Source organism: Pteronotus mesoamericanus, unplaced genomic scaffold (genome assembly GCF_021234165.1).
Source record: "Pteronotus mesoamericanus isolate MK-2021 breed Mesoamerican mustached bat unplaced genomic scaffold, CSHL_Meso_final contig_182, whole genome shotgun sequence".
Lineage (NCBI taxonomy): Eukaryota > Metazoa > Chordata > Mammalia > Chiroptera > Mormoopidae > Pteronotus > Pteronotus mesoamericanus.
Genome location: NW_026555078.1, coordinates 17,507,008 through 17,523,326, shown reverse-complemented (window position 1 = coordinate 17,523,326; position 16,319 = coordinate 17,507,008). Strand labels below are relative to the sequence as shown.

Genomic DNA, 16,319 nt, shown 5'->3' with positions numbered 1-16,319 from the left:
GAGAAAGTATGTTCTTTCTCAACAACCTATGTCAGCCTCTACCGCTGCAGGCTTCACAATTCCTGCCTCAGGGCTTCACCGCAGCTCGGCCAGCTCAGATTTCAGTCTGATCCGTGACACCTACACTTTTCAACTTTTCAACATTCATCATGGTAATGATGTCCACTTTAGCTAGAGGGTGAAATTATAGCGTTCTTTTTTTTTTTTTAAGGATTTTATTTATTTATTTTTAGAGAGAGGGGAAGGGACAGAGAAAGAGAGGAAGAGAAACATTAATGTGTGGTTGCCTCTCATGTGCCCCCAACTGGGGACCTGGCCTGCAACCCAGGTATGTGCCCTGACTGGGAATCGAACCAGTGACTCTTTGGTTCATAGTCTGGCACTAAATCCACTGAGCCACACCAGCCAGGGCTGAGAATTCTTTTTTTTTCATAAATGACTGTCTGACATTTAAGCAGATGTTAGCTTCTGAAAGGAGGCCAAACGCTAATTACTAGGATGAAACAATGCACAGACCCACCAAAGACCCCCCCTGGTGGTAATTTAAGATATATTACTTTTCGAGAGTCTCCTGAACATTTACCTTGGTCTCTTTGTAGGTGCATTAAGCAGTGTGACTTTTTCCTCCATCTCTCTACCAAGAGAAAAGCAAAGATAGATGAGCAAAAACTGGACCCTATATTGCACAGTGTCTCTTTAATACATGTTACAGATCAAATCCTCTATAGTAATTTTTGGAAAGTACCTTGATTAAACCCAAACAGTCATATAGGCCTGCCTATACGCAATTCTTTAAATATAAAGCAGCTAGCAGTTTGGGACCATTTGTTTTCTACTTCTGAGAATATTCCAGGCTGAAACAGAGAGCCTTGAGACCTCTGACACAGATTTTTAAGTGCCTGCCAACATCTCCATCTAGTCTGCGCACTGACTCCCCAAACTCAGCATCTCTAAATGTGCGCTCATTATCTTTCTCCCACACAGTGTTTCTTTCTGATTCTATTTCTATAACTGCCACTCCCCTCCCCCCCGCCCCCATTCTCCCAGTCAACAAGTTCTACAGGTTCTACCTATACAATGCCCTATATAGTCACCTCTCCTTTCCAGTCTTACCAACTTAGTGCTGGGCATCTTTGCTTCCCACCTAATTGGTCTCACCATAGCTCCAATCCACTTTACCCAGTCCTATACCAATATAACACCAATGTTAGTACTGCTACATAACTCTTAGGTATGCCTCTCATCAACATCCAATACTCATGCACTATATATCTTGAATAAAGCACAAATTCCTTTGGCACTCAAAATTCTCTACCTGTCTTTCCAGACTTCCTTCCCTCTATTTACTGCCCATGTTTTAGCTCAGGGTTCTCATTCTGCTTAAATCATTTATAGCTGAATTCCTGGGGTGGAGTTTAAGCATCACTACTTTTTGAAAGCTTCTGAAGCACTGTTCTTGAGAGCCCTGTGACTGGAACCACTAATCTAGCCAAACAGGACTTAGTGTTTCCTGAGCATTTCCCGCAACTTCCTGTGTATGTGCCTTGTCTGCAAAGCTCTTCATGTCACATCTTTCCATCAAAGTATGAAATTCTATGCATGTAAATCTACAATTATATCAATAAAAATTGCAATTAAAAGTTAATAGTGGAAATATTTAAAGAAGAGATTACAATAGTAATTATACTTAAAAGTCAGATAAAAATTTTAAATATACTTAAGCAGCTCTAAAGGGTGATACTGCCTGAACATACATAGAACATAAATGTAGGGTCACACTGCTGTATCTGGGATATCATACATAATTAATTCTAGGCACTAAAACACTGTTTTGGAAAAGAATCAGGAAAAGATTAATTAAATGACACAACAGAATAAAAGTTACTGACCAAACAGAAAAGATTGTGGAATTAGGTGTATATTTAATGTATCTAAAGGGCAAGGCTTAAAAAAGAGCATAGCAAATGTTTGAATATTAGGAAGATACAGAAACAAAGAATTGGTATGGAAGGAAGGAGGGTTGTAAAACAAAAATAGTATAATAGGATGAAATACAGACTAGAACATTTAAGAGGATAAAGAACACCTTTTCCTCTATGTTAGGGATTGAAGCCTCCTGTAGAAAGTGAGGGATAAAGGACCTCCTTCCTACCTCTAGAGCCTCCTAACAGAATAAATCTCAGGAAACAACCTGTCAGGAATCAATTAAGCTTGACTTTGGGAAATGGTACATAAAGAGGACCTCTCTATCCCTCACCGAACACTAAAGGAATGCACTTAAAAAAAGAAAAGAAAATCCACATGACTCTCCAACAACGACTGGGCTCCTTCGTGCCAGGCCCTCCTTTAGTGTTCATCCTTTCTCACTTTACAGAGGAGAAAACTAAGGAACAGAGATATTAAATAACTCGACAAACACAATGACAGAACTCAGATTCAAACCTAAAGATGGCCTCTCTTAATTACTAAACTCTAATGCCCCAACTCTAGTCATATCAATATAAATTTAGAACAAAATAGCACAGGCTAAGGAGGCAAAAGTCAGGAGCTACTCTCAAACAATGAAAGCAGAGATGTTGGTTGAAAATAGAACCAGAGCGGCCAAGTCAGGAAACACCACCCTCTTTGTGGTACTCTGCTCAGACCTCTATCAGTCAACCACCTACGGAAACAACAGAGTGACTTTTCTGTACTTTACCTCCTGCCTTTCCTGAGAAGGGGGCGATCTAGTAGTTCATCTGCAGTGGGTCTCTGCTCAGGATCCTAAAAAGTACAAATGGGGCTAGTTTTATTTGAAAGGGAATGGGCAAAATGGGATCTAAAGAGGCATTTTTACTTCTTCTTCACTTGCACAGTGGCTCTCAAATTCCAATATATATAGAACATAAGAATCTTGTGGAGTGCCTGCTACAAATAAAGATTTCTGAGCTTTATCCACAGAGATTCTGCTCCCGTTGGCCTGGGATGGGGCCCAGGAATCTTCATATTTTGCTTGTAAACCACCCCATGCCTGTGGTTCACGGACCATATTTTGAATAATAATGACCCAGAGTTACACTGCAAAGCAAACTGTGAGATATTAGAACAATATACATTCTGTACTTTAACAACTCTAAATTACCTCCGACTATACTTTTATGAAATCAAGTTACAAACATCTTGATCATAAAAAATGGAGCACAATTTCATAAGTTAATAAAGAACAAAGCAGAATAAAGTAAGAATTTGTTGGCTGAATCACACAGCTATCATTACTTACCAATGCCTTGCAAATACACCCTATCTGGGGAAGTGGATGTGGTTTTGTGCAGGATCTTCTATTTCACACCCCAAACACTAAGTCTAAAAGAGAAATCACTAATTGAAATCAATTTTTAAGTCACACTTACCTGGTCAAGGCATTCATGGACCATTTGGATCAATTCGAGAGAGTACTGACTAGAATCAACTTCCATGGCCCGGATTCCTTGTACAATCTTCACACACAAGTTGAGTGGATTCTGTAACAAAATGATGATGGCACTGTTCTTGGTTTTATAAAGACTTTATAATATTCCAATAGGGGCTCTGAGATGTTATGACTATTATTTAAAGAAGTGGCAATAGTTCTGCAGTAGGTCTGATGTCTCTTTATAACTATGTGCATGCATCAACAACAAACTGTTAGGGATGTAACGCTGCTATCAGATGGAATGAAGCCAACTGGCCAAGGTGGAGATATCACTATGTGACCAATTGCATTATACTTAGAGTATACTATAATTTGACCCTTCAACTGAATCCCCCCCAAAAGGAAAGGAAGGTCAGCTATGCTTCTTGGCTTTAAGTACTTCCTTTGCTAATTAACTTGCCTCCTAATTTATATATCCTAATAATAGTTATACAGGTGATATTATGCTCCAACAGGCAAAACAGTAAATAAGAAGTAGGAGCTGATAATGATAATATTATTATAATAGTACCATCACCACCTTTACAGAGAGACCAGTAGGTATTAGGCAGGTATACGTATTTGATCTTTTTTAACCATTGCAAACGCCACACAAGGAGGTTATCATCATTACCAATTCAGAGATTTAACTTTCCCAAGACTACAAATAGTAAAAAAATGGAGCCATAATTCCAACCAAAGTCTATCTGACTCCAAAACTCATTTTCCTTCCACTATAATATTTAGGAGAATTAGACAACATACTAAACTTCAGAATTTAAAAAAATAAACATGTCTCATGAAAGGCCAATGAATTTGTATTCTTACATTTGCATTTTTCATATGCATTATCAGAACATCTCTATGAGAGGAATATATATACATATATATATATGTTACAGATAATAAAATAGAGGATCAAAGAGATGAAGTGATTTACCTAAGTTCTCACATCTGGTTTGTAAAGGAGGTTGGATATGAACTCACTTTTGTTACTCAAATTGTGGCCCACAGACAATTAGCATCAGCATTATCGGAAAGCTATCAGTCCTGCCCCAGACTTACTCAAACAGAGCCTCTATTTTAACAACATGCCCAGGTGAATTCCTGTGTGTAACATTTGAGTAGCACTGCTTTACACTGGACTTCACTTAAAGAAGAAAAAACACTCAAAGGAATTTGTTATCCATAAAACAATAATAATCTTTATAAAGGGTTGATGAGTAGTTTTTATAAAAAAGATCTAAACACTTTAATAAATATTATGTAATTTGCCTTAGCTTAAAATACACACACACACACACACACACTCTCACATATTTGAAGCATAAGAAATGAAATGGCTTGTCTAATCCATAGTATCCCATAGCAGATCCTAGGGCCAGTTTTAAAATTACAGTTAACAAATTCAAGCACATTAGTCTAACTACTGCACGTGATTATGATTATTCAATGAGGGATTCAAGTTGGACATAAATCTGGTCTCTTGTATTCCAATAATATACTACTAAGCCAATGCCAGGATGTTGGTTGTTATTTTTGCCTACAGCTAACTTCTGTTCAAGGAATCAGAAGTTCAGGGATAAATGAAGTTTATTACTTCAAACAAGTTGTACTATTTGTAAGGACAATGTGGGGATAACACATCCACTTACTGTAGCATCAAATGTTCTCTTCAGCGTAAGCAGTTCAAAAATGACGCAGCCTACTGCCCAGATGTCGGACTTGAAATTGTATTTTACTCCTTGGCAGAGCTCTGGAGACATGTAATATGGAGTTCCAACAAGCTGAACAACAAAGAAAACAATCAAACAATAACTTCTTTTCTGAGGTAACCATATTAATATTTTGACAACTAAATTAAATTTCCCAGGAACTAGTGATAACAATCATAAAACATCCATTAGTATATATCCCATAATGGTTTTTATGAGATGATGTCACCATGGGAAGAAATCTTATTCATATCAAATCTCTTGGGCCAATTATCAAGTAACAACCTCTGGGGTAACGGCACTGTGGTCAGTGTGGGAGCCACAACAGCTCTGTGACTCATGGATCGCAGAGGCTGCAGGTATTCAAGGCCCACTGAAGACTTCATACAGATCGAGGCATATTTAGTCAAAGTTCACCAAGGGGAAAAACAAAACAAAAAACAAAACAACTGGCAGTGGAGAGAAGGTAACTGAATAAAGGGGTTAAATGTTCTGCAATACTAACATAGCTAGTGAATTTCTTTCAAATTTTAAAAAGATTTCTTGAATTCAAGAAATTCAGAAATAAAAATGTCCTGAATGAAGGTCCTATCTTTCCCAAGATGAGAAACACTGAGTGCTCCAGGAATTCTAATAAAACTGAGAGCCATCTTTAATCAGCAAAACAAAGAAATTTTCAGATGGCTTACATGGCATTTATAAATTTTCACATCATTCCTTCTTTGCATTTAACTGGCTAACAAAAGTCAAATCTTGGTTTTATCAGATTATTCCTGATGAGAAAAATCCATGTGAGACGTGCCTGCTTCCTCAGAAGCTCAATATGGCACCACCATACAAAGACGGAGTTCTTGAGGCAGAGAATTCCAACCCTGGCTATCAGCATCCTTGGATGTCTCAATATTGCTTGTAGGCATATTTCGACATGACCAAAAAACATCATCAGAACAAACTTAAATTTTCAAGACCTTTTAAGGACAGAGCATTATGAAACCAGAAAAGTAATAGTTGGGTTTTATAATCCCTAAAAGGATGAGGTCACTTTCCTTAAGGGTCAACTGATGTCTACTCTTTTAACTAATGGTCTTTCTTAGGATCAGGTGAGAAGGGAGCCCGGCAGTTCAGACTGTGAATAATGTGCAAAATCAAACTATTCTCTGGGCATCAGCCTTTATCTGTAATATACAGCTTCTGAACCAGAAAAATACAAAGGAAACAAAAAAGAAAAATGTCTAACATCATAAGCTCAAATATTAAATAAAAGATAAAGTGAAATCTACTAGAAAAATGACAAAGCATTCTGTTGCTTTTAGAAATCCCTAGGACGTGTCAGAAAGGGCTTCGAGGTCAGAGCTGTAATGTGGACAAGGACTCTCGAAAGAATATCTGAGTATGTAAACGCCTGTTAGTAAGCCCAGGAAAAAGGCTCTTGAAGATTTGCTTTATAAGCACAGAAAGCCTACGCGAATATTGAGAAAAGGGGGCAAGATTTCGGGGGTATGATTTAGGGAATATAGTTATATCTCATGATGCTGGAAAGGAAAAGGAAAACAAATAAGACAAAGGCAACACATACTTACTGTCTCAGCCATGGAATATTCAGAATTAAGTTTCTTTGCTAGGCCATAATCTCCAAGTTTTATCAGGTTTGCCTTGGTCAGAAAAATATTTAATGTCTTTATATCTCTGGAAAAAAAAAGAGATGCTGCAGAGTAAGGCTATATAGTCCATTGTTTTATCTCATCCCCCACTGCACACAGCATTAGTACAGAATAAAAACGAGTGCGTCACCACTGCTCAGACAGTTATGGACCCAAATAGAGGTCATCACTTTCACACATACTTTAACACTGAAAAGGGACATGGGGAAGTGGAGGCAGAAAACTAACTTCACCCTCCAGGGCTTCACGGCACTGGCTTGCCTCCCATACCACTTAAGTGCAGAGGAAAAGCTGAGAGGGTCAGACAAAAAGCGGTGCCTCAGGTTATTCTAATTCCTATAAGGTACACTACCTCTTCAATTACCACTTACACACTGAACAAAGAGATAGCAAGGCAATTTTTACACTTGGTTGGTGTCAAAATTTCAAACCTGTTAAGGCAAGAGAAGCAGCTGCTTGTCCCAACAGCAGCGTAATTAGGTTGTGCAGAGCACCCAAAGAAAATCACTGGCTATTTTTCTAAAGATGAATTGACCATATGTAAAACAAATAAACTGTGCCTGGTTTATAATCTAGCTTTCTTTCCTAAAAGGTGTAAAAAAATAAGAATAATATTCTCTGTAACTTTTGAAAAGAAAGTAGTATGCAATAATAGCCATTCAATAGTTATCAAGAAATATACATTGATAATTAATAAGCCAACAAAAAAAGAAATACTGGTGCATTGACACTAATCTCTAGCAATGGTCAATGACTCCAGAAGGATATAATGAGGCGGAAATGTTCATAGTGGTTCTCTTCTATAGCTTGAAATGAAAACTGTTCTATTCATTCCACACCCAAAGATCTAGTAAAACTGTACAATTAATTATACTAATAGGATTTTTATTCAAATTAAAAGAATTCTATAATTAAAAATAATTGCCAATGAGTATTGCTCAGAGAAAATATTTATTGTGAATTCCAAGCAATCAAATACCACTTCACATAGTGGCTTCTAGGTTTTACTGATGAATTAATGAAATGAACTCTAAAAATATCTCTTAAAGAAATGACTGAGCAATACTTAGCTGTTGATCACAAACATGGTTTAACTTCAGGAAGAAAAGATAACGCCTCTCGTTATTCACTCCTTCCCTTCTACAACATATCGATGTAAAAGCCCTGACTGCTTCATCAAGGGAATGACAGGAATGACGGGAGGAGGCCCCCAAGGTGGGGCCGGACTGGTGGGGAAGAATCAATCCCACATTCTTCCACTCGTTACCTATGCAGGATCCCGGCTTTATGGATACAGCTCACTGCTGAAACAATCTGAAACAGGTACCACACCACCATCTACAGAGAAAACATAAATTATATTTGGACTGAAAACAAACAAAAATTCAATTTAAATTCTCTCTCTCTCTCAAAACAAATAAAACAAAGGAAGCTGCAACCAGAGGTTATGATTCAACATGACTTGACATCTCTTTCTTGCAGGTTGAATAAGCAAAGAAAAGTGACAGGGGTGAAAAACAAACAAACGAAAAACAGGTCACCATAAACTAGGACCAAGGTCATTATAAAATATAGTATGGTGAAGCAGACTTGTGGAAAGAAATCCAGGAAGAATGCAAAGGTATAGAAAACTGGGCATACCAGTATGCAGTAACAGAACCGGGAAAGAAAGCCCATAGAGAATCATGATGTGGAGGTAAACCGTTTAGGAAGCAGCTATAGACAGCTTCCTTGTTAGAGGTTTCCTTTCCCATGAATATCAACCAGAGTCTGGAAGGAGTCTGAACAAAAGGAAAAGAAATACTCTTCATTGTTGGAAGAGTTAATACAGAACTAGAAAGCAACACATTACAACTCTAGCTTCCTACCATAGAAATATGAATTACCTCTTCCTCAAACAACTTGTCCTTCTGACGAAGGATTTTGTCATACAGGTTCCCTCCTGCAATTAAAAAGAGATAGGTTTGAAATGCTTAATAGAGATCAAAGCTTAGCTCCAGGGTTTTAACAGGTAACACAAGGAAATGAAGGGATTCTGTTTCCTATCCAAAGGAAACCCCTTCTTCCCTCTTGGCTCTCACTGGTTACAAAACTCTTCTCACCTCTCAAGGGCTATATCAAAAATATTCTTCATGGAGACTAATGTATTTGAACAATAAAAAAATTTTTTTAAATTTAATAAAAGAAAAATAAAAACAGGAAAAAAAATAGTCTTCAAAGAGTCCTCTCCCTAATGGAAGAGTCTCAATACAAAAACAGAAGACATTGTTGAAAAGATGAGAGAGTAAAGACCATTCCTATAGTACCCCTATTAGTGAAATTACCTTAAATATCTTACAAATCAGGTGATTTTCTTTTCTAGAACTCCTTTTAAAAGAATCTGTAACGTTTTTGCAAGAATTCTCAGTGTGACTACTAGAACATTTGGGTCACACCAGCGATAAAGTGTTTTGTATATTCGGGTGTATATCAATTTCTCTTTCCACTGAAGAAGTTTCCTAAAGTTTAGCGATTTACAACTGGTGTACCGAGGCACACTGGTGTGCTGCAAGAATTTTTAAAACATGTAATACTTGACTACTTATTTAGTCAGAGGCACTGACCTCTTTTCCCTTAGACTGTCGAATTAGAAAAAATGACAACAGCTAACACAGCAACAGCTGTTTGGTGTAAATGAATTAAAATTATACAAAATTTCTTTTGTGTCAGATTGGCCAAAAATGTATTTTCTGATGTGCTGCAGAATTTTAGTAATTACCATATTTTGCTGTGTAAAATGTGCCCTTTTTTGCCCAAATTTTTAAGGGAAAGAAAGGATGTGCAATAAATCTTTTAAATTCTTTTAATTATGCTTATGTGTTAAACGTGTAATTCTAGAAAGCAATAATGATATCTGTATGCAAAATACCCTGGCATATAATAATCGGTTTTGTTTCTAAGTATAAATAAATAATTGAATTAAAACGAAAGTTTTTTCTTTTCCCTGAAAGTTTGGGCCTAAAACGTGAGGACACATTAAACATGGCAAAATACAGCAGCTGGTGTGCACCACGAGATGAGAATGGCTGAAAACCACTGCCCGAGGCTGTTTCCAATCATCCCTTTACTAATTCATCCTGCAGAGTAAGTTTGAATTTGTTTCTCCCTTTCCTTTTTCAAGTAATATCGGCTACAAATGATCATAGGCCATTTTATTTCCCACCTGCAACTATAACTGACACTTCAGCCCCAGCTAGCTTTCACAACTCCCCCCCCCCTGTCATGTACTGACTTGAAGTTTCAATAAATGTACTATTTGTTCTACATTCTCCTGACCACAAAGGAAGTTAACTACATGAGGCTTCTGCTACTTCAGAAATCTCTAATCTTCTACATTCAGGGCTGATCAGCACCAGGAACAATCATGACACACAGGAGTCTAAACAAGAAAGTTAGAATCTAGCAGCTTTCTTTTACAGATTTAAGTGAAGAATGTGCTGGGACCATTTTAGCATGCAGCTCAAGAAAGGAATTTGGAGGTTCCCTTATGTAATAAGAAGGATAGTAGCTAGTACAGCATGTATCAAACATCTGCTATATACCAAGTACAATGCTAGGGGTTTCACAGTCATTTAATACAATAACCTTAAGAGGTAAGTTACAAAAAAAACTCATATTTAAATAAGGAAGCTGAGTCACAGTAAAGTTAAGTTTCTTGTGCAGGGTTACAGAGCTAAAAAGTCATGTAGCTTGGAATGTGGGTTCAGAGTCAATTTTCTTAACAACTAGACCATATTGCTATCCTACAAGTAAAATGGTCCAAAGATATCAGAGACCAGATAAATAAGACCATTTTCTAAATTCAGTTAGATCTTTGGACCACTTTTTAATAGAACAGCTTTTGGTGAAGTCAATTTAAATCATTATCACCTATAAGATTTCATTAAATATTTTATCAAGCCACGCTATGTGTTCTGTAATGCCTAACTCATGTCATTCCATGAGGAAAACCTTGAGAAATGAATGTAAAATCCAACTGAACAAGCAATTTGAAGACAGAACTATAATCACAAGGCAGTATTTGAGTATGCGGGGGAAAATCCCTCCCTTTTAATGTATTTTGTACATTACTTCAAAATTCTCTAGGGCCTGAACTCATCTTCGAAACTCAAGAAATTAACTTAAAGTTTTTATCACTGTAAGTCTTTTTCCTTCCCCCTCCCCTTCAAGGTAAGCATGAGTACAAGGCTTTCTTTCTCGAGGAAGCCCCGCAGAATTCTACCTCACCATTACAATACTCCAGCTCAATAAGCAGGGTGGTGTCGTCCATGAAGTGGTTGTAGTAGGCAATAATGTTGTCATGCTGCAGCAGTGCCAGAATAACAATCTCATTCAAGGCATCCCGACGTTCCTTCTCCGACAGTCGGGTCAAATCAACTTCCTTCCACACGACCAATGAGTCATCCTACAACACAGTAACAGAGGTATAGTGCTTTCCTCTTGCTTGGCAGCGAATGAATCCACACATGGATCTGTAAACCTAGAAAGAAAACTTCCTAGATGGCGAGAGACTGACTTTATTTTTTCCTTTAAACAAAACATGAACAGACCTCAAAGGTTTGGCATACAATTGCGCATAATTTACTGCAGGACATTAAGATGCTGTTACATTGCTCCCACACTTAATTTGCATAAGATCAATTCTAGGTAAAAATATGATATGGAAGTAGAGTTCAAAAATTCGGTTGAGGGACATTGTGACAGACTGTTAGTCATGATGAGAACTGTAGTAGGGCTAGAATATTGGAGAAATTGAGAACTGGAGAGTAGTTACCTACAGGTGACCACAGTTTCTTGCAAAACAGAAATCTTAAACTTGCTTTTAATTTTATAAACTTAGATTTCTCTAGTGATTTTTGTTTACCCTTTCTGAATAAGAAAAAGTCATATCTAAGGGCTTTGAGTTCACTGAACTTGTGCTGCCCATTCTGCAACCCTTTCTCCTATCATTTTTATGTATCATATTTTCCTCTGTTCATGAAAACTTAACTGCAGCTCCCAATATCTACTCTCTTTTATAATGTCTCTAATTCTTCCCTGACACTGCTTCCCAGCCCGGGGACACCCCCATCTAAATAACCCTCCCTTCCTTTAGAATGGCTCCGCTAGGCCTTAAAACTTTTTTGGGAAGGTCCTGATGAACTTTTTGCTGTACATTTATTCAATGCAACCATTCTTCTAATTTTCAGGTCATGCACTGAAATAAAATTTTCTTTTATATACACATACAACTTAAATGCTATTTGTTTATTAATTTGTCTTCCCATTGAAATATACACTTCTTGAGGGAAAGGGCTGCTTCTAATTAAACTTCGTAAATTCACAGCTCTAATAAATACTTGGTGACATGGATAATGTTACACATTTTTTGAGAAGTTATGATCAAACTTAACTTAAAACAACCTCAGTAATGAAGTTGAACGTGATAATAATGGAAAAGCATGAGCAAGGAGGTGTGAAACTTTGTTCTAGTCAAAGATTTACTTCTAATTTAAGTGAACAAGTCACCTAAATGTACTGCTTTAGTATCTTTACCTATAAAATAGGAACACTAATGCTCCTCTTTCTCGTATTGTGAGTACACATAAGAAAACAGAATACTAACAATAACTCTAACATCCTTCATTAATGTGGCATTAGGATAAGAAAAGAAGACTTAGACCCTGGCTCAGTTGGTTCCAGTGTCCCCCAGATACACAAGGTTGTGGGTTTGATTCCCCAGTCAGGGCACATACAAGAATCGACCAATGAATGCATAAATAAGTGGAAAAACAAATCAATGTCTCTCTCTCTCTCTCTCTCTAAAATCAATTTTAAAAAAATTTAAATTATAAAAATTGAACAAAGGTATTCTCTCACAACCACCTCTCTCCTCCATCTTTCAGCCTTAAAACTATGTTAGCTTGGGACACACAATTCCAGATGGATCACTGATAGACAAAATCACCTTCAGTAGCTCCAACAAGTTCTCATTCAAAACTTAACTACTCTAAAGCTTAAGTTTTAAGGCTTTAGTGATCAAAATCAGTTTATGTTTAGTTTTTGGAAGTAGAGTCATCACTACAGAATTTTAGATTAATATACTTTGTGAACTTAGGGATGAGTGATCCATGAATCTCTTCAAAGAATATGTATATATGCAAATATAGATGAGGCGATTATGTTTACATTAGATTTGCAAAGGACTCCTTGTGCCCTTCAAGTTAAGAATTAATGGCTTAGGCCTTGGTCAGTGTGCCTCAGTTGGCTGGAGCATCCATGCCTAAACCGAAAGGTTGCAGATTGTTTCCCAGTTGCGGGTACATGCCTAGGTTGAGGGTTCAGTCCCCGGTCACGGTGAGTGTGGAAGGTGGCCCATGGGTATCCATGTTTCCCTTCCTCTCTTTCTCCCTCCTTTCCCCTTTCTCTAAAATCAATAAGCATGTCCTCGGATTAAAATTTTTTAAAAAATTAATGGCTTAAAATATACCAAAAATGCATTCCCCAGGCATAAACGCTGCTAGATAAACACTGATGAAGAAACCAACACACATAACGATCTCTCCATTATCTTCAAGAAAAATCTCCAATTGAGTGTTCTCATTTAAACTTAAAGGTAAAAGCAAAAAAAAAATCGGAGCTGCCACTGACCCGGGAATTTTGAAGCTAATGCCGATCCTCCCCACCCCTTGACCTTGGAGAGCTATAGAGCACGAGGGGGAAGTAAGTGTTGACAACACCTCACATTCGTATACTACTTTAATTTACACTTTGCAAAGCACTTTTGCTTTATTTTCAAAATAACCATTAAAATCAAGATGGCCCAAAAGGTAGTGATTACTAACCCCATTTTGTAGATGGGGAAACTAAGCCTAAGAGAAGGTTCAATGGCTTGCACTGTTCCCCGGGTTAAGAAAAAACATAAACAAAAAACGACCAGTTAGTAAAACCATTTAGCTAACGAAATCCTAGTGCAGGTGACTGTGAAGAGTGGTGGAGAGGTTCCTGAGACATACACCTCGGGGGCGCCCAAGCGCAAAGTGAGGACCCTGCGCAAGACGCGGGGAAAGCGGCACGGCGAAGGAGGGGCGGAGGCTGCGGAGCCAGGGGCCACTACCTCGGTGCGGCGGTACAGCGTGGCCTCCCCGAAGGCGCCGCGGCCCAGGACGCGGATGGGGATGTAGTGCAGCTCCTCCTGCTCCGGCGCGCCGCCACCGGATCGCGGCCCGGGACTGGCGCTGGGCCCCGGGCCCGAGTCCCCGCCACCCCCGGACTCGCTCCCAAAGTCCGAGTTGATGGAATCGCAGTGTCGCTCGTACTCGCCCAGCACCGACATGGCGGCGGCCGCCGGGCCGGCTTGCGTGTCACCAGTGGCGCTTGCCGCGCTGGGTACCCCCCGCTTCACAAGCCAGCCCGCGTTTCCGTCAGCCCAGCAACCGCGGGAGGTTCCTTGGTCGCCCCTTCCCCCTGAACCGGAAGCAGTTGCGGGTGCTTCCGGCCCGGTGGGGGTTCCTCCGCTTTAGCTGGCCCACTGCTTCTAGTCCGCAGGCCACGACCGGCCTCTCTCCGGTTTGGCGGGTAAAGTAAGGCCTCGCGGGGGTGTGTGGGCGCGTGGTAGGGACTACGTGGAACCGAAGGGCTCCGGCAGCAGCAAGGGAATCCCTGATCCTTGGCTAGGTCCCAATACAGCTTCGAAGTCCGGAGTTTGTCCAGTCTCATCTTGGCGCCAGGCTCATCTCAGGGGCAGTAAATGGGGAAGCAGTCCCTTCCAACGTTGCACAGCGCTTTGTTTAGATACTGTAGTAAGCGGAAATATTTGTTCCCTGTCTTCTGAAGATTTAATGGGCCCGGTTCTCCCATAACCACCTAAGTCCCTACTGCTTATACCCAACTCCAAAAAAATCTTAAGCCAATTCTGACACTCCCCTTTTTTCTTATTTGGCGTTCTTGTGTCTTTCCAAATCTTTGACCCCATGCAACATTCTTCGAGAGCTAGGTGCCACTGTATTTGGGGGGTGGGGAACCTACAATAACATTCTCCCTGGCTTTAAGTGAATAAGAGAATTGCAATACCATGGGAAAACATGTTCCATCAGTTATATGACCTTGGGCAACTTCACATCTCCAAACTTGCTTTTTTATTTTTTTTAAAGATTTTACTTATTTACTTTTAGAGAGGGAAAGGGAAAGAGAAAGAGAGGGAGAGAAACATCAATTTGTGGTTGCCTCTTGCACGTCCCCAGCTGGGGACCTGGCCTGCAACCCAGGCACGTGGGTTCTTTTCTTTTCAGAAGAATACAATTTGTCTCTTAACTGGTCTCCCTGCCTCCAGTCTTTGTCTTCCACTGTGTCATCAGAGTTCTTTTTAAAATATAACTTTGATCTCATGTAAGGTGAACACATTGTTGCATGAGCTGGGCACTTGAGCAAAGGAAGACTATTATGCTGAGGGCAGAAAGGTGTAAATTGGGACTTAGCCAGCAAATAGGGACATAACAGTCACACTAATCATATACTCCCTGCTCAAAAAATATCCAATAATTACCCATTGCCCACAGGAAAAACTAAACTTTATAAAACTATATTTGAGGCCTTGTCTCTTTTACCCCACGTGCACCCTGGCCTCCAGCCACATGACCCTTTCTTAGCCCCAACACATACTGCTCTACGAAAGAGGTCTGGAGCCAGATGGCTGGGTGTGACTCCTGTTAGGGTGGTCGGTGACGCAGGCGGGGAAAGAATTCAAGAGAAGTGCAAAAAGCAAAAGTTTTGTTTCTACTTTCCCAAGAGAGGGAAAGGGCTACATTTGGGGAAACACACTGGCCCTGAGGGGTCAGGGCTTTGGCTTTCGTCAGGTAATGGGGTGGTTGTAGAGCAGGATGTTTCAACTAGGCTGCAACTTGTTTCGATGATATCTTTGGGTGCAGGGTCCCTTGTGGTCTGGTATGTCCTGTTTCGTACCTCCACACCTTCAGGACACTTCCAGTAACTTTATAGTCATAAAACAATTAGGGTCAGTCATGCTTTATGGGATCCAGCTAACTCAGGCAAAGAGGGCCTGAAAAAGGGGCTTTTGTCCTATTAACTCCCAGCTCCCCTTACTAGCTATGTAACACGGAGCAGGTTACAGGTAACCTCTCTGTATCTCAGTTCCTTCTGTGGAATGGGAATAATAGGATTAAGTGGGATGACACATGAAAACACTTAAGTCGTGTTAGGAACACACCACTCTGCAAATGTTGTTAACTCTCTAATCTGGATCATATTCCCCATATTACAGATTAGAAAACAAGCTTGGAGGCCCAGGCTGGTGTGGCTCAGTGGATTGAGTGCTGACATGAGAACAAAAGGCTCTCTGGTTTGATTCCCGGTCAGGGCTCATGACCGGGAATCAAACCAGAAGAGGCACTAAGAGTGCTATCAGTGTGAGTAGAGAGAAGGTCCAGACTGAAGAAATCCACCCAATGAAAATTTAAACTTTGTGATCATTTGGGA

At 39.5% G+C, this 16,319-nt stretch overlaps 2 protein-coding genes across 3 annotated transcripts in view; one reads left to right on the top strand and one right to left on the bottom strand.

The window, feature by feature from the left end:
- ZC2HC1C (zinc finger C2HC-type containing 1C) overlaps window positions 1-9,844 on the top strand; it is a 38,153-nt gene extending 28,309 nt beyond the window's left edge. The window contains exon 4 of the mRNA XM_054567259.1: window positions 9,797-9,844. Coding sequence (XP_054423234.1) covers window positions 9,797-9,814 — 18 coding nt within the window. The 3' untranslated portion in view covers window positions 9,815-9,844. The remainder of the gene's footprint in view (window positions 1-9,796) is intronic.
- NEK9 (NIMA related kinase 9) overlaps window positions 1-14,274 on the bottom strand; it is a 36,412-nt gene extending 22,138 nt beyond the window's left edge. Inside the window, exons 1-9 of one of the 2 annotated variants that reach the window (XM_054567254.1) lie at window positions 13,942-14,274; window positions 11,073-11,250; window positions 8,693-8,748; window positions 8,074-8,144; window positions 6,726-6,831; window positions 5,086-5,217; window positions 3,390-3,500; window positions 2,699-2,763; window positions 584-634 (exon numbers count right to left, since the gene is read on the bottom strand). In XM_054567254.1, coding sequence (XP_054423229.1) covers window positions 584-634; window positions 2,699-2,763; window positions 3,390-3,500; window positions 5,086-5,217; window positions 6,726-6,831; window positions 8,074-8,144; window positions 8,693-8,748; window positions 11,073-11,250; window positions 13,942-14,160 — 989 coding nt within the window. In that variant the 5' untranslated portion in view covers window positions 14,161-14,274. The remainder of the gene's footprint in view (window positions 1-583; window positions 635-2,698; window positions 2,764-3,389; window positions 3,501-5,085; window positions 5,218-6,725; window positions 6,832-8,073; window positions 8,145-8,692; window positions 8,749-11,072; window positions 11,251-13,941) is intronic. The other variant, XM_054567253.1, reaches the window with a different exon arrangement.
- Between the last annotated feature and the right edge of the window lie 2,045 nt (window positions 14,275-16,319).